This window comes from Bombina bombina, chromosome 7, assembly GCF_027579735.1.
Source record: "Bombina bombina isolate aBomBom1 chromosome 7, aBomBom1.pri, whole genome shotgun sequence".
Classification (NCBI taxonomy): Eukaryota; Metazoa; Chordata; class Amphibia; order Anura; family Bombinatoridae; genus Bombina; species Bombina bombina.
This window is the reverse complement of record NC_069505.1, coordinates 188,099,653-188,123,879: the sequence shown is the minus strand read 5'-3', so window position 1 is coordinate 188,123,879 and position 24,227 is coordinate 188,099,653. Positions and strand designations below refer to the sequence as shown.

The 24,227-nt window shown below is 41.1% G+C and overlaps 1 protein-coding gene across 2 annotated transcripts in view; it reads left to right on the top strand.

The window, feature by feature from the left end:
• Window positions 1-24,227, top strand: part of TH (tyrosine hydroxylase) — a 120,060-nt gene that overhangs the window by 18,266 nt on the left and 77,567 nt on the right. For both annotated transcript variants that reach the window (XM_053688926.1, XM_053688925.1), the window contains exon 2: window positions 11,886-12,089. In XM_053688926.1, coding sequence (XP_053544901.1) covers window positions 11,886-12,089 — 204 coding nt within the window. The remainder of the gene's footprint in view (window positions 1-11,885; window positions 12,090-24,227) is intronic.

The window sequence follows — 24,227 nt, the reverse complement described above, 5'->3', positions numbered from 1 at the left end:
CAGTAAAATAAACCCTAAACTAGCTACAATATAACTAATAGTTACATTGTATCTAGCTTTGGGATTATTTTTATTTTACAGGCAAGTTTGTATTTATTTTAAAGGGACACTAAACCCAATTTTTTTATTTTATGATTCAGATAGAGCATGCAATTTTAAGAAACTTTCTAGTTTACTCCTATTATCAATTTTTCTTCATTCTCTTGCTATCTTTATTTGAAAAAGAAGGTTGTTCACCAAAAATGGGCAGGCATCTAAACTTACTTGCTTTTCAAATAAACATACCAAGAGAATGAAGAAAATTTGATAATAGGAGTAAATAAGAAAGTTGCTTAAAATTGCATGCTCTATCTGAATCACAAAAGAAAAAAATTGGGTTCAGTGTCCCTTTAACTAGGTAGAATAGTTACTAAATAGTTATTAACTATTAATAACTACCTAGCTAAAATAAATACAAATTTATCTGTAAAATAAAACCTAAACTAAGTTACACTAACACCTAACACTACAATTAAATAAATTCCCTAAATTAAATATAAAAAAAATTAGCTAAATTACAAAAAATAAAACACTAAATTACAGAAAATAAAAAACAAATTACAAGATCTTTAAACTAATTACACCTAATCTAATAGTCCTATCAAAATAAAAAAAGCCCACCCAAAATAATAAAAACCCTAGCCTAAACTAAACTACCAATAGCCCTTAAAAGGGACTTTTGCGGGGCATTGCCCCAAAGAAAACAGCTCTTTTATCTGTAAAAAAAATTACAAACAACCCCCCCAACAGTAAAACCCACCACACACACAACCAACCCCCCAAATAAAACCCTAACTAAAAAAAACTCCCCATTGCCCTGAAAAGGGCATTTGGATGGGCATTTCCTTTAAAAGGACAGTTAGCTCTATTGCTGCCCAAAGCCCTAACCTAAAAATAAAACCCACCCAATACACCCTTAAAAAAACCTAACACTAACCCCCTGAAGATCTACTTACAGTTTTGAAGATCCAACATCCATCCTCAACAAAGCCGGGAGAAGTCCTCATCGAAGCCAGGAGACGTCTTCATCCAAACCGGGAGAAGTGGTCCTCCAGACGGGCAGAAGTCTTCATTCAGACGGCATCTTCTATCTTCATCCATCCCGCGCGGATCGGGTCAATCTTCAAGATATCTGGCACGGAGCATCCTCTTCCAATGACGACTACCCAACGAATGAAGGTACCTTTAAGTGACGTCATCCAAGATGGTGTCTCTTAGATTCCGATTGGCTGATAGAATTCTATCAGCCAATCGGAATTAAGGTTTAAACTTCAATCCTATTGACTGATCCAATCAGCCAATAGGATTGAGCCCGCATTCCATTGGCTGATTGGAACAGCCAATAAAATGCGAGCTCAATTTTATTGGCTGATTGGATCAGCCAATAGGATTGAAGTTCAATCCTATTGGCTGATTGCATCAGCCAATAGGATTTTTTCAACCTTAATTCTGATTGCTCCGCGCTGAATGTCTTGAAGATGAATAGAATTCTATCAGCCAATCGGAATCTAAGGGACACCATCTTGGATGACGTCACTTAAAAGGTACCTTCTTATGTCGGGTAGTTGTCGTTGGAAGAGGATGCTCCGTGCCGGATGTCTTGAAGATGGACCCGCTCTGCGCGGGATGGATGAAGATAGAAGATGCCGTCTAGATTAAGACTTCTGCATGTCTGGAGGACCACTTCTCCCAGTTTGGATGAAGACGTCTCCCAGCTTCGTTGAGGACTTCTTGCCGCTTCGATGAGGACTTCTTCCAGCTTCATTGAGGATGGATGTCAGATCTTCAAAACTGTAAGTGGATCTTCAGGGGGTTAGTGTTTTTTTAAGGGTGCATTGGGTGGGTTTTATTTTTAGGTTAGGACTTTGGGCAGCAATAGAGCTAAATGCCCTTTTAAGGGCAATGCCCATCCAAATGCCCTTTTCAGGGCAATGGGGAGCTTAGGTTTTTTTACTTAGGGTTCTATTTGGGGGGTTGGTTGTGTGGGTGGTGGGTTTTACTGTTGGGCGGGTTGTTTGTTAAAAAAAATTACAGGTAAAAGAGCTGATTTCTTTGGGGCAATGCCCAGCAAAAGGCCCTTTTAAGGGCTATTGGTAGTTTAGGCTAGGGGGTTTTATTATTTTCGGTGGGCTTTTTTATTTTGATACGGCTATTAGATTAGGTTTAATAAGTTTAAAGATCTTGTAATTTGTTTTTTTATTTTCTGTAATTTAGCTAATTTTATTGAATTTAGTTAATTGTATTTAATTTAGGGAATTTATTTAATTGTAGTGTAGTGTTAGGTGTTAGTGTAACTTAGGTTTGGTTTTATTTTACAGGTAAATTTGTATTTATTTTAACTAGGTAGTTAGTAAATAGTTAATAACTATTTAGTAACTATTCTACCTAGTTAAAATAAATGCAAACTTGCCTGTAAAATAAAACCAAACCTAAGTTACACTAGGTAAAATTTAAGATAGCTACAATGTAACTATTAGTTATATTGTAGCTAGTTTAGGGTTTATTTTACAGGAAAGAATTTAGTTTTAACTAGGAATAATTTAGGTAATAACTGTAGGTTTTATTTAGATTTATTTTAATTATATTTAAGTTAAGGGTTAGACTTAGGTTTAGGGGTTAATAAATATAATATAGTGGTGGCGACGTTGGGGGCGTCAGATTAGGGTTTAATAAATGTAGGTAGGTGGCGGCAATGTTAGGGGCGACAGATTAGGGGTTAATAATATTTAACTAGTGTTTGTGATGCGGGAGTATGGCGGTTTAGGGGTTAATATGTTTATTATAGTGGCAGCGACGTTGGGGCGGCAGATTAGGGGTTAATAAGTGTAGGTAGGTTGCAGCAACATTGGGGGTGGGAGATTAGGGGTTAATAAATATAATGTAGGTGTCGGCGATGTTGGGGGCAGAAGATTAAGGGTTCATAAGTATAATGTAGGTGGCGGCGATGTCCGTAGCGGCAGATTAGGGGTTAATAAATATAATGTAGATGTCGGCGATGTCGGGGGCGGCAGATTAGGGGTTAATAAGTGTAAGATTAGGGGTGTTTAGACTCGGGGTTCATGTTAGGGTGTTAGGTGTAAACATAAAATGTGTTTCCCCATAGGAATCAATGGGGCTGCGTTACTGAGATTTAAGCTGCTTATTTGCAGGTGTTAGACTTTTTCTCAGCCGGCTCTCCCCATTGATGTCTATGGGGAAATCGTGCACAAGCACATACAACCAGCTCACTGCTGACATAAGCAGCACTGGTATTGGAGTGCAGTATGGCGCACAATTTTGCTCTACGCTCACTTTTTGTCTTTTAACGCCGGGTTTGTAAAAACCTTTAATACCAGCGCTGTAGGAAAGTGAGTGGTGAGAATAAAGTGCAAGTTAGTATCGCAACCCTCATAACGCAAAACTCGTAATCTAGCCGTAAGCCTTTTCACAGAGAAAAAATATCCTGTAGCATATCTGTCTGACCTTGCCCAATGACAGTCCAGCGCCGAAATACCAGGTAATTCCTCTCTGAGCAAGAGAAACAACAACCCCAGACGAACATTTCGGCATTCTGTGGGCCTCATCAGTGAGATGCAGTTGTATCTCTCTAAGGGCATGTGTGCAAGGAGTCCACATCTGGACTATATACAGATATATATATATATATATATATATATATATATATATATATATATATATATATATATATATATATATATATATATATATATATATATATATATATATATATATATACACACACATTTATATACACACACACAGATATATATATATATATATATATATACACACACACATTTATATACACACACACAGATATATATATATACACACACACACATTTATATACACACACACAGATATATATATATACACACACACACATTTATATACACACACACAGATATATACATATACACACACACACACATTTATATACACACACACAGATATATATATATATATATATATATATATATATATATATATATATATATATATAAAAATATGTATTTATAATAAAAGTTACATTGCTCTGTACATTGGAATGTGAAATTTGAATAACTCCCGTCAGGTTATGTAAGGTTTTTTTCTTGCGCTCTCAGTAAACTTCTGCAGGGAGAATATGTTAGCACGGTTGAGATATTTGGTTAGCACACACCGGGTTACTCTTGTGTACCTTTTACTTTCAACTTGTTGTAATACTTCCGCAACCTGACACGTGCAAAAAGCTTATGTCTATGGAGGTTTACGCTCGAGCAAAGCACTATATAGCACACCACTTCTAATCTGGCCCTAAGTGGCCTGAAAGAACTACGGACTATTTTGGGCGTCTCCATTAAAGAGTAACACAATATTATAGGTAGAAGTATTTAAAGGGACATTAAACACCAGAATTGTTGTTGTTTAAAATGTAGACAATCCCTTTATTACCCATTCCCCAGTTTTGCATAACCAACATAGTTATAATAATGTACTTTTTACCTTTGTGATTACCGTGTATCTAAGCCTCTGCAAACTGCCCCCTTATTTCAGTTCTTTTGACTGACTTGCATTTTTATCCAATCAGTGCTTACTCCTAGGAGCTTCACTGCCTGAGCTCAATGTTATCTATGTGAAGTACATAAACTAACGCCCTCTAGTGGTGAAAAACTGTCAAAATGCTTTCAGATTAGAGGCGGCCTTCAAGGTCTAAGAAATTAGCATATGAACCTCCTAGGTTTATCTTTCAACTGAGAATACCAAAAGAACAAAGCAAAATTAGTAATAAAAGTAAATTGTTTAAAATTGCATGCCCTATTTAAATCATGAAAGTTTTTTTTTTTACTTTCAGTAATTCCTCTACAGCGGAAAGATTTTAATAGCCTATCGGAAACTGCGGTTCTTGTGGAAATCTTATAAGAAAACTATTGTGTGGCCACTCTGGAGCTCCGTAGAGTTTAGAGATTAATTCTCCAAGTTTACTATACAATTTAGTTTTATATTCAACAAATTTAAACACATTGAGGCCAAATTATGAAAGGTCTTGCGGACCTGATCCGACAGTGCAGATCAGGTCCGCAAGACCTCGCTGAATGCGGAGAGCAATACGTATTCAGCATTGTACCAGCAGCTCACAAGAGCTGCTGGTGCAACGCCGCCCCCTGCAGACTCGTGGCCAATCGTCTGCCAGCAGGAGGTGTCAATCAACCCAATCGTATTTGATCGGGTTGAATTGCGTTGATTTAGACCGCTGCTTCATAACTACTGTTAATGGCGAGTCTGAAGACTCGCCAGAAACACAGCCTTTCAAGCTCCATACAGAGCTTGATAAATGGGCCTCATTGTTTTCAAAATAGTACTAAAATCCACCGTTTAAGGGTCAGCACCAATAAAAATATTGCAAAACGATATATATATATATTTTTTTTTAAATTTAGCGACCTTCCATTAAAAATTGTAGGGATGCCGTACCACCCACTCTATTGAAATCTATTTAAAGGGACAGTATACACTTATTTTCATATAACTGCATGTAATAGACACTACTATAAAGAATACGATGCACAGATACTGATATCCAGAAAAAAATGTTTAAAAACTTACCTAGAAGCTCTCAATTTAGCTCTGTTGAAAAGGTAGCTGGAACACCCACTGCAAGTGGGAAATAAGACACTCCCCCTCCCCCTTCTTTTGCATCTGAAAAGACCCTTTACACAAACAGGAGCAAGCTGGAGAAGGTATCTGACGGTATTCTCAAAAAACTTTGGGGCTTGGTTAGGAGTCAGAAAATCAGAGCAATGTTATTTAAAAATAAGCAAAACTATACATTTTTTTTTTAAAAATCTCTATGGGCTATATAAATAGATAATCTACAAAACATTTGTGCAAAGAAAAAATGAGTGTATAATGTCCCTTTAAGCTTATTGGCGCCTGTAGATTTCAATAGCGCGCTGTCTGGCTTCCCATTGGCTGTACCTGTTACAGAAGCATTAGTTATTTTGTTGTGAAGAGCTTATTTCCCAGCAGCAATGCCTGAACCAGCAAGCCAGCGCCTAAGAAGGGCTCCAAGAAAACCGTAACAAGTATCATTTCATAAAGAGTTAACTCTTTTATTTCAGCTTTTAGAAACTATTGTCTAATCACCTCTGGAGCCAGACTGCTAATTGATAAGATGAACTTGTAAACTTGTTATCTTAAGTACTGTAATCCTATTGTGGCCTGTCAAAGGACAGTGCTCTCTATCTAAATGTGTGATGGGGGATTTTGTGCTTCCCCCCCTCTCCCCCTGGGAGTGCCCTGTGTGCATGTAACCTTAATAAAAAGCAGGCTGGGCATCCCAGTCCTGAGTTCTTGTTTGACCCTCAATCGCAGCGTTGACTCGTTTTTGTGGGCAGAAGGGTATCCTAGCTGTACTGCAGCTAAGGGAGATTATTCTATATTTGCGAGACTCATATAGAATACTATGGAAAGCAGCTTCTCCCCTCTTTAGCAATAGGGATCCAGGCTACTAAGCGGTCCATCTCTCAGCGAGACTAAGGGTAACCGTAACATTTGGCGGCAGCGGCGGGATTTTCCTGGATTTCCTAGGAGAGGTACAGAACGGATGGAGAGCGCTTACGAAAAATTGAAGCGTACAACCCTAAAAGATTTACTTGAAAGCAGAGGGGGGTACGCCAGCAACCGGCCGAGGAGAGAGCTGATCACAGAATTGACCGAACTGGATCAGAGCTTCACAATGGCGGAAACACCGACCACGATTAGTGACGAAAAAACAAGGATTGTTCGGGAAAGGCTCTCATTATACGGGCCGAACCCCTCCATGGAATTGGTACAGCAGTTGATGGCGGAGGCGGACGAGGATATACGAGAGACTCGAGCCCACGAACTCAACCTAGCGAACGCACACCGCAATGCTGAAGCCCCGCAGGTAATCATCCCTGTCGAAAATGCTGGGAGGCCCAAGATACCCTATGCGGCATTTCGACCCTTCCTAGAGAGCGAGACAGGGATTGATGAATATTTGGCGGACTTCGAAAGGCAATGTGCCCTGCACCAGATTCCCAACAGAGAGTGGCCCACGATATTGTCTGGGAAACTATCCGGGCGAGCCCTGGAAGCCTTTCGTACTCTGGGTGCTGAGGAAGTGACACAGTATGAGCTAGTTAAGGAGACACTGTTGCGACGGTACGCTGTAACTCCGGACACGTATCGCCGACAGTTTCGGGGCACGGAAAAGAAGCCTAACGATACCCATATGGAATGGGCGCACCGAATGCGGAGAGCGGCAAATCACTGGCTGAGCGGAAGTAAAGCGGTGACTGGGGAGGAAATTTTACAATTGTTTCTCTTAGAACATTTTTATAATGGCATAGAACAGCAAGGGAAGGAATGGCTGCGAGACAGGCGGCCTTCTACCTTAGAAGAAGCAGCCAAATTGGCCGATGAACATTATGACTCCCGTCTTCACGAACCCATGAACTACCGAGCTCCAGCACGGGTCGAACCCAGAGAGGTTTACCGTGCACCCCCTCGTGCTGAATTCCGAGCCCCGGTGCCCACAGGGCCTGTCCGACACTCAGGACCACCCAATAACAGCTCTGAGCGTCCCAGACCGACTTGCCACCGATGCAAGCAACCAGGGCATTTCATGGCTAGCTGCCCCCTTAATACGCACCAGACACCCAGGAATTACAATTACCCCTCTGGGTCCTATCGTCCGGCCCGGGCCCTCTGTGTTAACCAAGAGGCCCCTATGGAGGGATATGTGGGGCCGCTTCACGAGGCAGACCCTGTATATGCTGCCTCAGATAACCGCCAGCACCATCGGCAGAGTGTATGGCTCGAGGGGCGATCTACCGAGGGATTGCGAGACACAGGGGCTACTATCACGCTGGTACAGAGTCATTTGGTGCCAGAGCACAAGCGATCCGGACAGACTGTGGCCGTTAGAGTGGCGGGGGGGGATGTGTACAAAATTCCAACAGCTAAAGTGCATCTTGATTGGGGAGCGGGAAAGGGGGCTGTGAACGTGGGCCTAATGGATAATTTACCTGCCGAAGTACTACTGGGCAACAATTTGGGCCCCATGACTTCTGCCTATGCTCCAGTATGCAACAACGAGGCGGACCCAGTGACTACACGGGCCCAAGCCCGGATGGAGCGAGAGCTCTCACCAGTGCGGGAGACACAGGTAAGACCTACCCCGACCTTGCCTGACAGGTTAGGCCCCATACCCTGGGACACCCCAGATGCTTTCGAGGCAGAGTCTAAGACTGACCCGACCTTACAAAAGTACCGGGAACGAGCAGAGACCGGAGGGGGCGGGGCAGATAACGAAACATTCTTATGGGAAAAAGGGAAACTATACCGCTGGACAGAGAAAAGGGGACAGCGTAGGCGACAGCTGGTAGTGCCCCACAAATACCGTCAAGAAATCCTCAAAATAGGCCACGACATCCCCTTAGCAGGCCACCTAGCCGTTAACCGTACCCTACACCGCATTACTCACACGTTCTTTTGGCCAGGGGTGCACGCTGACGTTAGAACTTACTGTAACACCTGCGATGTGTGTCAACGAGTAGGAAGGCGAGGCGATCACCCTAAAGCCCAGCTAGTAAATATGCCCATTGTAGAGGAACCCTTCAGCCGGGTTGCTATTGACCTAGTGGGACCACTGGCTACCCCTAGTCCCTCCGGTAAGCGATACATTCTTACCGTAGTGGACTACGCTACCAGGTACCCAGAGGCTGTCGCCCTATCCAACATACAAGCGGATACGGTAGCGAATGCACTAGTACAGGTGTTCTCCCGGGTAGGATTTCCAAAAGAAATCCTATCCGACCGAGGCACCCAATTTACGGCTGAATTGACCCAACAACTCTGGCAGGTTTGCAAAATTAAGTCCCTCCTGAGCTCCCCATACCACCCCCAGACGAACGGGCTGTGTGAGAGGTTCAATGGGACCCTCAAGCAAATGCTCAAGACGTTCACTCAGGAATACCGAGACTGGGAACGCTTCCTGCCGCACCTCCTATTTGCTTATCGGGAGGTGCCCCAGGAAACGACAGGGTTCTCTCCCTTCGAGTTGCTCTACGGAAGAAAGGTACGGGGACCCCTAAACCTGATCCGGGAGCACTGGGAGGGAGAGATGGAGGCTGACGGTGTCCCCATTGTGCCATACGTGCTGGAACTCAGGGACCGAATGGAGCAATTAGCCAAATCCGTGCGGGCTAATCTCCAGTTGGCCAAGAGAAGACAGAAAGTATGGTACGATCGGGGGGCCCGAAAGAGAATCTTCACCATAGGACAAAAGGTGTTAGTACTTAAGCCGGTGAAGACAGACAAATTGCAGGCGTCCTGGCAGGGTCCCTACCAGATCGTAGAGAAAAGGGGAGACACCACTTATGTGATAGCTAGCTGCCACGACAACAATCTTAGAAAGACATTCCATGTAAACATGCTCAAGGAATATTTTGAGCGACCAGAGAACGTGACGGCCGTATGTTGTTCCCCTCAGGAAGACCCCGACAGTTTACCCATTCCAGACCTATTAGAAAAGAGCCTCCCCACAGGTATAGTGGCGCAGGTTCAGATAGGGGACCGACTTAGCCCCACTGAAAGGGAGCAGCTCAACCAACTCCTCCAGTCCAAATACCTCACCTTCTCCCTGAAGCCAGGGTACACTACTTTAACCACCCACCAGGTAGATACTCCGGGACAAGCTCCCTTGCGCCAGGCTCCGTACCGAATCCCCGAAGCAGTTAGGACAGGAATGAAGAAGGAGATCGATGAGATGCTCCAGCTCAGGGTAATTGAGCCTTCCGATAGTCCCTGGGCCTCCCCAGTTGTCTTGGTGCCCAAGAAAGATGGGACCACCCGGTTCTGCGTAGACTATCGGAGGCTCAATGAAAAGACCGTGACGGACGCTTACCCTATGCCCAGGGTAGACGAGCTACTCGATCGTATAGCCAGGGGAAATTACCTGACCACTATTGACCTCTGCAAAGATTACTGGCAGATTCCCCTGGCCCCGGAGGCTATCCCCAAGTCGGCATTCGTCACTCCATTCGGCTTATATCAGTTTAGGGTAATGCCGTTTGGGATGAAGAATGCCCCAGCTACATTCCAGCGCTTGGTGGATAGGCTCCTGGATGGCTTCCAGAGTTTTGCTTGCGCCTACCTGGACGACATAGCGATCCACAGTGAGTCCTGGGAGGACCACTTAGCTCATGTGGGAATGGTTCTGGATCAGATCCGGGCTGCTGGCCTGACTCTGAAGCCAGAAAAATGCCACTTTGGGATGGCCGAGGTACAGTACCTGGGTCACCGGGTGGGGTGTGGAAAGCAGCGACCAGAGCCGGCCAAAATAGAAGCTGTCGCCAATTGGCCCACCCCCATCACTAAGACTCAGGTCCTAGCCTTCCTGGGCACGGCAGGGTACTATAGACGGTTCGTACCAGACTACAGCACACTTGCCAAACCCCTGACTGACTTGACCAAAAAGAACTTACCTCGACAGGTCCTGTGGTCTCCCCACTGTGAAACGGCTTTCCAGGCTCTCAAAAATGCTCTAATTAACGCTCCTGTCTTGGCGGCCCCAGCCCTTAACAAACGTTTTATCGTCCATACAGATGCTTCCATGTTCGGGCTGGGAGCCGTCCTCAGCCAAGTAGGCGAAGATGGAGGGGAGCATCCAGTTGCCTACATCAGCCGGAAGCTCCTGCCCCGCGAAGTCAGCTATGCAGCGGTCGAAAAGGAGTGTTTGGCTTTGGTGTGGGCATTAAAGAAATTGACTCCCTATTTATATGGTCAGGAGTTCACTCTGGTCACCGACCATAACCCGTTGGTGTGGCTGAACCGGGTCTCTGGAGATAACGGCAGGCTATTACGTTGGAGCTTATCGTTGCAACCCTTCAATTTCACCATTACTTACAGACCTGGGAAACAGAATGGCAACGCCGACGGGTTGTCCAGACAAACTGACCTCAGCCCCGCATAACCAGCGGTCTGGACAGCCTTAGTCTGCCCCGAAAAGGGGTCAGACCGTGTCTGCCAGAGTGTTCCACAGAAAGGGAGCACTGTTACAGAAGCATTAGTTATTTTGTTGTGAAGAGCTTATTTCCCAGCAGCAATGCCTGAACCAGCAAGCCAGCGCCTAAGAAGGGCTCCAAGAAAACCGTAACAAGTATCATTTCATAAAGAGTTAACTCTTTTATTTCAGCTTTTAGAAACTATTGTCTAATCACCTCTGGAGCCAGACTGCTAATTGATAAGATGAACTTGTAAACTTGTTATCTTAAGTACTGTAATCCTATTGTGGCCTGTCAAAGGACAGTGCTCTCTATCTAAATGTGTGATGGGGGATTTTGTGCTTCCCCCCCTCTCCCCCTGGGAGTGCCCTGTGTGCATGTAACCTTAATAAAAAGCAGGCTGGGCATCCCAGTCCTGAGTTCTTGTTTGACCCTCAATCGCAGCGTTGACTCGTTTTTGTGGGCAGAAGGGTATCCTAGCTGTACTGCAGCTAAGGGAGATTATTCTATATTTGCGAGACTCATATAGAATACTATGGAAAGCAGCTTCTCCCCTCTTTAGCAATAGGGATCCAGGCTACTAAGCGGTCCATCTCTCAGCGAGACTAAGGGTAACCGTAACAGTACCAAAATAGCAAGCAGAGGGTGGGAGGCTGCTGCGTGATAATACAAAACATAGGTACAAAGAAAGGATTTAAAGAGATTTCAGCACAGCTACTAAGGCCTATGATATCTATGTATTACTGTTTCATATACAGGTCTCCCCTTATCCCAGGTTAATTTCAGATGACCTTGCACGAACCTCACTGCTGCCTGTTGTGTTTTTGTTTGTAGTCTCCGCGTTTTCTGGGAAGAAGGCAGAGTTTAATAGAAGATGCTCGCAAGGAGAGAGAAGCTGCGGCAGCGGCGGCTGAGGCTGCGGAGTGTACAGACTCCCTGGTGTTTGAAGAGAAAGATGGAAAAGCCATAGTGAACCTGCTCTTCTCCCTAAAGGGCAACAAACCCTCCACCTTATCCCGTACACTTAAAGTGTTTGAGGTAAGCGGCAGACTCTAAATGTAATGGAACGCTCCTATCATGCACATGATACGACACAATAAGGTATTTTACATGAAAAAGGTTCTGACTTTTTTTAAATTCTGAAATAACCAGGAAGTGCCAGTGTGTGCAGTACTGCTGTATGCATAGGAGTCACTGGCCAATCAGCAAAACACCCACTGATTTATTGGTGAAAATTGGCACAAGCACAAACATCCCAAAAAAAGCTGCACATTTTGACAAGCCCCCTTTTAAAATGATATAGATTATAAACTCACATTAAAGTGTCTTTTCTATGTAAAATGTTTTATATAAAAAAATGATGCAGCCCACAAGATCATCAGGAATTAGTTGCTGAGACAGTAAATTATAACCGCTTGTCTGTACTTAGAGTAGCACTTAAGTGATGAATGGCAAATATCATAGATGACATATAACATCCGTATCCTGCATTGCTACCTGTAGGTTCATTATCTTCACAGATTTAAATATAACGCTCTGTATATATGAAATGCTCTGCAAGAGGTTTAAGATAGTTTGCACTGTACATAGTTTAAGATAGTTTGCACTGTACATATTAGGACCTCTAGTTATCAAGGTCTGTCGGACCTGATCTGACAGTGCGGATCAGGTCTGACAGACCTCGCTGAATACGGCGAGCAATACGCTCGGAGCATTGCACCAGCAGCTCACAAGAGCTGCTGGTGCAATGCCGCCCCCTGCATACTCGCGGCCAATGGGCTGCCAGCAGGGGGGTGTCAATCAACCCGATCATACTCGATCGGGTTAATTTCTGGCGATGTCTGTCCGCCTGCTCAGAGCAGGCAGACAGGTTATGGAGCAGCGGTCTTTGTGACCGCTGCTTCATAACTGCAGTTTCTGGCGAGCCTGCAGGCTCGCCAGAAACACGGGGCATCAAGCTCCATTCAGATGTGCACATAATTGGGGAAGAGAGACTGTGTATTGAGTAGGGATGGGCGAATGTTTCTAAACATTCGAAATTTAAAACAAATTTTTATTAGACTTGTGCAGCTTCGAAAAATTTGGTTCGGATCGATTCGGATCGATTCGAATTTCAGTTCGGAACTATTCGAATTCGAATGAATTGGTTTCGTATTCATTCAGATTCGAAAAAATTTGGTTTGATTCGGTTCGATTCGGAAATTCGGAATTTCGGTAAGTGTTAGGTGGGATGTGCTGTGTATTACACTAGTATTATGTACTGTATATTAGGTTTAACCCATAGCAGAGTGATAAAACCTAATATACTGTACAATACTGTACAATACTAGTGTAATACATGGCCATCTGAATCTACCGAATAAATTTGAATCAATTCGGATTTATTTGGTAGATTCGGCACTACCGCAATTCGGAAATTCAAATCGATCCAAATCTCCGAATTCGACAAATTCGGTCGAATTTCGATTCTGACCGAATCGAATCGCACATGTCTAATTTTTATTCATTTGTTCGCTCGAATCGAATTTAGAATGTTTACATAACATTCTAACATTCAATTTTCGAATGTTTGTTATCAAATTTTTCTATTACATTCGAAAATATTCAATTCCAATATATTAACTTTGATTTTGTTATGTAATATTCAAATTCGATTTTAATTTTGAAATACTATTTCTAAGCTACAATTTTCTTTTGTAATGTAATATTCAAATTCAAATGAGTTTTTATAATTCAGTTATCTTATAAATATTAGAGTTATGTAATATTCAAATTTAAATATTCAAATCAACTTATTCCCTCCCATATGTAAATGTTATAGTTGTAGTTGTTAAAATTTCATTTGACAGGTTTAGTTTTGGAGAAAAGGGACGTACTGGTTTGGTGGTCGTGTTGGAATATTTTGATTCTAAAAATGTTTCTATATACTACTATTATCATTCTATTTGCTCCTGTGGCATCTTTTATTTTTTATTTTTGTGTGGACACAACTGTGGAGGGTGGACTGCACACCATGAGAAGACGCATTTTTTATCTTCATCTTCAATCAATTTCATATATTTTTGGAGAGGTAATATGCGGTCTATTTTTTATAGGCATAAATTCACGTGATGATAGTGATAGATAGCTACCTGCTTTTACTTTGTGCATTTATTTGTTGTTTTTTTCTAAGAATTTAATTTGAAAAATGATTCATCTTTATATTCATTGTCATTTTTTAAGTCTATTCTACATTAGTGTTTCTTAACCAGAAGTGGCCCTAACAGGCCATATTTTCATGATGTCTTAACTAGAGCACTGGTAAAATAATCCGTAACTATGGTGAGAGCCAGGTTAGTTACCATGGTTACTGATTATTTTACCTGTGCTCCAGGTAAGACATTCTGAAAATATTTCCTACTAGCCTAGGTTTACTTGAGGACTGTGGTTGAGAGGTACTGGGGCGCGATCCGATAAACGGCGTAGTTTGCGGCGCAAGCGAGGGAACCCGCGTTGCCCGCAGTTTCAGCTCGCAACTCGAGCTATCCCATATACGGCGCCGTCAGATGCTAACGTGCCGTAAGTCGGATAAACCAGCGATGTCCAGAAATCTGCGCAAGTACAAATTTCTGGCGTCGCCAGTGACTTAGAAACTGCCGGCGCCTACAAAACCTGACTAAAGTCTAAATCACCCGCACTGTCTAACACGCCTCCCTAACATAGCCCGACACGTCTAACCCTCTATCCGCTATCCCCCCTCTCTATCCTAACAATAAAATATGTATTAACCCCTAAACCGCCGCTCCCAAACCCCCGCTGCAACCTGATAAAGTTATTAACCCCTAAACCACCGCCAGCTATATTAAATCTATAACCCCCTAAAGTGAGCCCCTAACACCGCCGCTATCTACCTTACCTACCCCCTAAAGTGAGCCCCTACCCCGCCGCTATCTATATTAAATTATTTAACCCCTAAAATACTAAACTATCCTACCACTAAACCTAAGTCTAACCCTACAAATAGCCCTGAAAAGGGCTTTTTGCGTGGCATTGCCCCAAAGTAACAGCTCTTTTGCCAGCCCTTAAAAGGGCTTTTGGTGGGGCTTTGTCACAAAGTAAACTGCTCTTTTGCCTACAATCTACATCCCCCTACACCGCGGCCACCTATAATAAATGTATTAACCCCTAATCTAATCCCCCTACACCGCCGCCAGCTATATTAACTATATTAACTCTAATTATATTAGGGTTAATATAGTTAATATCGTTATTATAATATATATATATATATATATATATATATATATATATATATATATATATATATATATATATATATATATATTAAGTATAACCCTATCTAACTCTAACATCCTAACTAAACTCTTATTAAGATAAATCTAATATTAATATTATTAATTAAAATATTCCTATTTAAATCTAAATACTTACCTATAAAATAAACCCTAAGATAGCTACAATATAATTAATAATTACATTGTAGCTATGTTAGGGTTTATATTTATTTTACAGGTAAATTGTTAATTATTTTAACTAGGTATAATAGCTATTAAATAGTTATTACCTATTTAATAGTTACCTAGTTAAAATAATTACCCAATTACCTGTAAAATAAATCCTAACCTAAGTTACAAATACACCTACACTATCAATAAATTAAATAAACAAATAGAAATACAAATATCTATCTAAAAATACAATTAAATAAACTAAACTAAATTACAAAAAAAAACAAACACTAATTTACAAAAAATAAAAAAAAGATTACAAGATTTTTAAGCTAATTACACCTATTCTAAGCCCCCTAATAAAATAATAAAGCCCCCCAAAATAAAAAAAATTCCCTACCCTATTCTAAATTAAAAAAAGTTCAAAGCTCTTTTACCTTACCAGCCCTTAAAAGGGCCTTTTGTGGGGGCATGCCCCAAAGAAAACTGCTCTTTTGCCTGAAAAAAAAAACACAATACCACCACCAACATTACAACCCACCACCCACATACCCCTAATCTAACCCAAACCCCCCTTAAATAAACCTAACACTACCCCCCTGAAGATCTCCATATCTTATCTTCCCCACGCCGGGCCGAACTCCTCATCCGATCCGGGCATTGTCTATCCAAGCGGCAAAGAAGAGGTCTTCATCCCGGAGATGTCTTTATCCAAGCGGCAGCAAAGTCTTCTTCCATCGGGCAGCATCTTCCATCAAGCGGCATCTTCAATCTTCATTCTTCGCTCCACAGATGCGGAGCATCCATCCCGGCCGACGACTGAACGACGAATGAGGTACCTTTAAATGACATCATCCAAGATGGCGTCCGTCGAATTCCGATTGGCTGATAGGATTCTATCAGCCAATCGGAATTAAGGTAGAAAAATCTTATTGGCTGATTGAATCAGCCAATCAGATTCAAGTTCAATCCGATTGGCTGAACCAATCAGCCAATCAGATTGAGCTCGCATTTTATTGGCTGATCGGAACAGCCAATAGAACGCAAGCTCAATCTGATTGGCTGATTGGTTCAGCCAATCGGATTGAACTTGAATCTGAATGGATGATTCAATCAGATTTTTCTACCTTAATTCCGATTGGCTGATAGAATCCTATCAGCCAATCGGAATTCGACGGACGCCATCTTGGATGATGTCATTTAAAGGTACCTCATTCGTCGTTCAGTCGTCGGCCGGGATGGATGCTCCGCATCTGTGGAGCGAAGAATGAAGATTGAAGATGCCGCTTGATGGAAGATGCTGCCCGATGCAAGAAGACTTTGCTGCCGCTTGGATAAAGACATCGCCAGGATGAAGACCTCTTCTTTGCCGTTTGGATAGACATCGCCCGGATCGGATGAGGAGTGAAGATAAGGTAGGGAGATCTTCAGGGGGGTAGTGTTAGGTTTATTTAAGGGGGGTTTGGGTTAGATTAGGGGTATGTGGGTGGTGGGTTGTAATGTTAGGGGGTGGTATTGTGGGTTTTTTTTTAGGCAAAAGAGCAGTTTTCTTTGGGGCATGCCCCCACAAAAGGCCCTTTTAAGGGCTGGTAAGGTAAAAGAGCTTTGAACTTTTTTTTAATTTAGAATAGGGTAGGGAATTTTTTTATTTTGGGGGGCTTTATTTTTTTATTAGGGGGCTTAGAATAGGTGTAATTAGCTTAAAAATCTTGTAATCTTTTTTTTATTTTTTGTAATTTAGTGGGGTTTTTTTTTGTAATTTAGTTTAGTTTATTTAATTGTATTTTTAGATAGATATTTGTAGTTTATTTAATTTATTGATAGTGTAGGTGTATTTGTAACTTAGGTTAGGATTTATTTTACAGGTAATTGGGTAATTATTTTAACTACCCAATACCGTTACCGACAAAACTCTAAATCTAGCCGTTAGATAGCTACAATGTAATTAATAATTACATTGTAGCTATGTTAGGGTTTATACTTATTTTACAGGTAAATTGTTAATTATTTTAACTAGCTATTATACCTAGTTAAAATAATTAACAATTTACCTGTAAAATAAGTATAAACCCTAACATAGCTACAATGTAATTATTAATTACATTGTAGCTATCTAACGGCTAGATTTAGAGTTTTGTCGGTAACGACCCACGTATCTAACGCTGGCTTTTTTCTGGCCGCACCTTTAAAATAATTCTGGTATTGAGAGTCCACAGAATGGCTGCGTTAGGCTCCAAAAAAGGAGCGTAGAGCATATTTAACGCAACTTCAACTCTCGATACCAGAGTTGCTTAAGGACGCGGCCAGCCTCAAAAACGTGCTCATGCACGATTCCCCCATAGAAAACAATGGGGCTGTTTGAGCTGAAAAAAACCCTAACACCTGCAAAAAAGTCGCGTTCAGCTCCTAACGCAGCCCCATTGTTGTCTATGGGGAAACACTTCCTAAGTCTGCACCTAACACCCTAACATGTACCCCGAGTCTAAACACCCCTAACCTTACACTTATTAACCCCTATTCTGCCGCCCCCACTATCGCTGACCCCTGTATATTATTTTTAACCCCTAATCTGCCGCTCTGTAAACCGCCGCTACTTACATTATCCCTATGTACCCCTAATCTGCTGCCCCTAACACCGCCGACCCCTATATTATATTTATTAACCCCTAATCTGACCCCCACAACGTCGCCTCCACCTGCCTACACTTATTAACCCCTAATCTGCCGAGCGGACCGCACCGCTATTATTATAAAGTTATTAACCCCTAATCCGCCTCACTAACCCTATAATAAATAGTATTAACCCCTAATCTGCCCTCCCTAACATCGCCGACACCTAACTTCAATTATTAACCCCTAATCTGCCGACTGGAGCTCACCGCTATTCTAATAAATGTATTAACCCCTAAAGCTAAGTCTAACCCTAACACTAACACCCCTAAATTAAATATAATTTTAATCTAACGAAATTAATTAACTCTTATTAAATAAATTATTCCTATTTAAAGCTAAATACTTACCTGTAAAATAAATCCTAATATAGCTACAATATAAATTATAATGATATTATAGCTATTTTAGGATTAATATTTATTTTACAGGTAACTTTGTATTTATTTTAACCAGGTACAATAGCTATTAAATAGTTAAGAACTATTTAATAGCTAAAATAGTTAAAATAATTACAAATTTACCTGTAAAATAAATCCTAACCTAAGTTACAATTAAACCTAACACTACACTATCAATAAATAAATTAAATACAATTCCTACAAATAAATACAATGAAATAAACTAACTAAAGTACAAAAAATAAAAAAGAACTAAGTTACAAAAAATAAAAAAATATTTACAAACATTAGAAATATATTACAGCAATTTTAAACTAATTACACCTACTCTAAGCCCCCTAATAAAATAATGAAGCCCACCAAAATAAAAAAATGCCCTACCCTATTCTAAATTACTAAAGTTCAAAACTCTTTTACCTTACCAGCCCTGAACAGGGCCCTTTGCGGGGCATGCCCCAAGAAGTTCAGCTCTTTTGCCTGTAAAAAAAAACATACAATACCCCCCCCAACATTACAACCCACCACCCACATACCCCTAATCTAACCCAAACCCCCCTTAAATAAACCTAACAGTAAGCCCCTGAAGATCTCCCTACCTTGAGTCGTCTTCACCCAGCCGAGCCAAATTCTTCATCCAAGCGGGGCAGAAGAGGTCTTCCATCCGATTGAAGTCTTCATCCAAGCGGCATCTTCTATCGTCATCCATCCGGAGCGGAGCGGCAGCATCCTGAAGACCTCCGACGCGGAACATATATCCTGGCCGACGACTGAACGACGAATGACGGTTCCTTTAAATGACGTCATCCAAGATGGCGTCCCTCGAATTCCGATTGGCTGATAGGATTCTATCAGCCAATCGGAATTAAGGTAGGAATATTCTGATTGGCTGATGGAATCAGCCAATCAGAATCAAGTTCAATCCGATTGGCTGATCCAATCAGCCAATCAGATTGAGCTTGCATTCTATAGGCTGTTCCGATCAGCCAATAGAATGCAAGCTTAATCTGATTAGGGGTTAATAATTGAAGGTAGGTGTCGGCGATGTTAGGGAGGGCAGATTAGGGGTTAATACTATTTATTATAGGGTTAGTGAGGCGGATTAGGGGTTAATAACTTTATAATAATAGCGGTGCGGTCCGCTCGGCAGATTAGGGGTTAATAAGTGTAGGCAGGTGGAGGCGACGTTGTGGGGGGCAGATTAGGGGTTAATAAATATAATATAGGGGTCGGCGGTGTTAGGGGCAGCAGATTAGACGGTACATAGCTATAATGTAGGTGGCAGCTCTTTGCGGTCGGCAGATTAGGGGTTAATTATTGTAGGTAGCTGGCTGCGACGTTGTGGGGGACAGGTTAGGGGTTAATAAATATAATAAAGGGGTCGGCGGTGTTAGGGGCAGCAGATTAGGGGTACATAAGGATAACGTAGGTGGCGGTCAGCAGATTAGGGGTTAAAAAAATGTAATAGAGTGGCGGCGATGTGGGGGGGCCTCGGTTTAGGGGTACATAGGTAGTTTATGGGTGTTAGTGTACTTTAGAGCACAGTAGTTAAGAGCTTTATGAACCGGCGTTAGCCCAGAAAGCTCTTAACTACTGACTTTTTTCTGCGGCTGGAGTTTTGTTGTTAGATTTCTAACGCTCACTTCAGCCACGACTCTAAATACCAGCGTTAGAAAGATCCCATTGAAAAGATAGTATACGCAATTGACGTAAGGGGATCTGCGGTATGGAAAAGTATTTAGATTTAAATAGGAATATTTTAGGAAAATTAGTTTATAATATGAATTAGATTTATTTAATAACGGCTAGATTTAGAGTTCTGCGGCCAAAGGGATGCGTTAGCTACGCGTGCTTTTTCCCCCCCGCACCTTTTAAATACTGCTGGTATTTAGAGTTCACAGAATGGCTGCGTTTTCAGTGCGTTAGGCTCCAAAAAGGGAGCGTAGAGCATAATTTAACGCCACTGCAACTCTAAATTCCAGCGGTGCGTGCACGATCCCCCCATAGAAAACAATGGGGCCATTTGAGCTGAAAAAAACCTTACACCTGCAAAAAAACAGCGTTCAGCTCCTAACGCAGCCCCATTGTTTTCTATGGGGAAACACTTCCTACGTCTGCACCTAACACCCTAACATGTACCCCGAGTCTAAACACCCCTAACCTTACACTTATTAACCCCTATTCTGCCGCCCCCGCTATCGCTGACACCTGCATATTTTTTTAACCCCTAATCTGCCGCTCCGTAAACCGCCGCTACCTACATTATCCCTGCATATTATATTTATTAACCCCTAATCTGCCCCCCACAATGTCGCCTCCACCTGCCTACACTTATTAACCCCTAATCTGCCGAGCGGACCGCACCGCTACTATAATAAAGTTATTAACCCCTAATCCGCCTCACTCCCGCCTCAATAACCCTATAATAAATAGTATTAACCCCTAATCTGCCCTCCCTAACATCGCCGACACCTAACTTCAATTATTAACCCCTAATCTGCCGACCGAATCTCGCCGATACTGTAATAAATGGATTAACCCCTAAAGCTAAGTCTAACCCTAACACTAACACCCCCCTAAATTAAATATAATTTAAATCTAACTAAATAAATTAACTCTTATTAAATAAATTATTCCTATTTAAAGCTAAATACTTACCTGTAAAATAAACCCTAATATATCTACAATATAAATAATAATTATATTATAGCTATTTTAGGATTAATATTTATTTTACAGGCAACTTTGTATTTATTTTAACCAGGTACAATAGCTATTAAATAGTTAATAACTATTTAATAGCTAAAATAGTTAAAATAATTACAAAATTACCTGTAAAATAAATCCTAACCTAAGTTACAATTAAACCTAACACTACACTATCAATAAATTAATTAAATAAAATACCTACAAATAAATACAATTACATAAACTAACTAAAGAACAAAAAATAAAAAAGAACTAAGTTACAAAAAATAAAAAAATATTTACAAACATTAGAAAAATATTACAACAATTTTAAACTAATTACACCTATTTCTGACCCTCTTCTGGACAGATCAGGACCCTGTGAGGTGGAGACAAGGTAGGGAGATCTTCAGGGGCTTAGTGTTAGGTTTATTTAAGGGGGGTTTGGTTTAGATTAGGGGTATGTGGGTGGTGGGTTGTAATGTTGGGGGGGGTATTGTATGTGTTTTTTTTCCAGGCAAAAGAGCTGAATTTATTGGGGCATGCCCCGCAAAGGGCCCTTTTCAGGGCTGGTAAGGTAATAGAGCTTTGAACTTTTTTAATTTAGAATAGGGTAGGGCATTTTTTTATTTTGGGGGGGGGCTTTGTTATTTTATTAGGGGGCTTAGAGTAGGTGTAATTAGTGTAAAATTGTTGTAATATTTTTCTAATGTTTGTAAATATTTTTTTATTTTTTGTAACTTAGTTCTTTTTTATTTTTTGTACTTTAGTTAGTTTATTTAATTGTATTTATTTGTAGGTATTTTATTTAATTAATTTATTGATAGTGTAGTGTTAGGTTTAATTGTAGATAATTGTAGGTATTTTATTTAATTAATTTATTGATAGTGTAGTGTTAGGTTTAATTGTAACTTAGGTTCGGATTTATTTTACATGTAATTTTGTAATTATTTTAACTAGATAACTATTAAATAGTTATTAACTATTTAATAGCTATTGTACCTGGTTAATATAATTACAAAGTTGCCTGTAAAATAAATATTAATCCTAAAATAGCTACAATATAATTATAATTTATATTGTAGCTATATTAGTGTTTATTTTACAGGTAAGTATTTAGCTTTAAATAGGAATAAGTTATTTAATAAGAGTTAATTTATTTCGTTAGATAAAAATGATATTTAACTTAGGGGGGTGTTAGGGTTAGGGTTAGAATTAGCTTTAGGGGTTAATACATTTATTAGAATAGCGGTGAGCTCCAGTCGACAGATTAGGGGTTAATGTTTGAAGTTAGGTGTTGGCGATGTTAGGGAGGGCAGATTAGGGGTTAATACTATTTATTATAGGGTTATTGAGGCGGGAGTGAGGCGGATTAGGGGTTAATAACTTTATTATAATAGAGGCGCGGTCCGGTCGGCAGATTAGGGGTTAATAAGTGTAGGCAGGTGGAGGTGACGTTGAAGGGGCAGATTAGGGGTTAATAAATATAATATAGGGGTCGGCGGTATTAGGGGCAGCAGATTAGGGGTACATAGGGATAATTTAGCTGGCGGCGGTGTACAGAGCAGCAGATTAGGGGTTAAAAAATTTAATAGGGTGGCGGCGATGTTGGGGGACCTCGGTTTAGGGGTACATAGATAGTTTATGGGTGTTAGTGTACTTTAGAGCACAGTAGTTAAGAGCTTTATAAACCGGCGTTAGCCCAGAAAGCTCTTAACTCCTGGTTTTTTTCTTCGGCTGGAGTTTTGTCGTTAGATTTCTAACGCTCACTTCAGCCACGACTCTAAATACCAGCGTTAGAAAGATCCCATTGAAAAGATAGGATACGCAAATGGCGTAGGGGGATCTGCGGTATGGAAAAGTCGCGGCTGCAAAGTGAGCGTTAGACCCTTTCCTGACTGACTCCAAATACCAGCAGGCTGTAAAAACCAGCGTTAGGAGCCTCTAACGCTGGTTTTGACAGCTACCGCCCAACTCTAAATCTAGCCGTATGAATTTAGTTAGGGGTGTTAGGGTTAGATAGAGTTAATATAGTTTATATAAATATATAAATACTATAGTAACTATATTAACTATATTAACCCTAATATAATTAGGGTTAATATAGTTAATATATATAATGTAATAACTATATTAACTATAATATACTTAGGGTTAATATAGATAATATAGCTGGCGGCGGGGTAGGTAGATTAAATTAGGGGTTAATAATTTTAATATAGATGGAGGCGGTGTAAGGGGCTTACATTAGGGGTTAATACTATTAATATAGGTGGCGGCGGTGTAGGGAGGGCAGGTTATAGGGCAAAAGAGCTGTTTACTTTGGGGCAAAGCCCCGCAAAAGGCCCTTTTAAGGGCTGGTAATAGAGATAATTATTTTAGGGGGATTAGATTAGGGGTTAATAATATTAATATAGCTGGCGGCGGTATAGGGGTATTAGATTAGGGGTTAATATTTTTTATATAGGTGGCGGCGGTGTAAGGGGTCAGATTAGGGGATAGATAAGGTAGATGGCGGCGGTGTAAGGGGTTCACATTAGGGGATAGATCAGTTAGATGGTGGCGGTTATAGGGGGTTAGTTTATGTAGATGGCGGTGGGGTCCGTGAGCGGCGGTTTAGGGGTTAAATACTTTATTAGGGATTGCGGCAGGGGATCGCGGTTGACAGGAAGATAGACATTGTGCATGCGTTAGGTGTTAGGTTTTATTTAGCAGATCGCGGTTGACAGTTAGATAGACATTGCGCATGCGTTAGGTGTTAGGTTTTATTTAGCAGCTAAATTAGAGAGTTACGGGGCTCCAATACTCAGCGTAAGGCTTCTTACGGCTGCTTTTTGTGGCGAGGTGAAAATGGAGTAAGATTTCTCCATTTTCGCCACGTAAGTCCTTACGCTGTATATTGGATACCAAACTGCGCTGGTTTGGTATACCTGCCTATGGCCCAAAAAACTACGGGCGACGGCAGAAATATA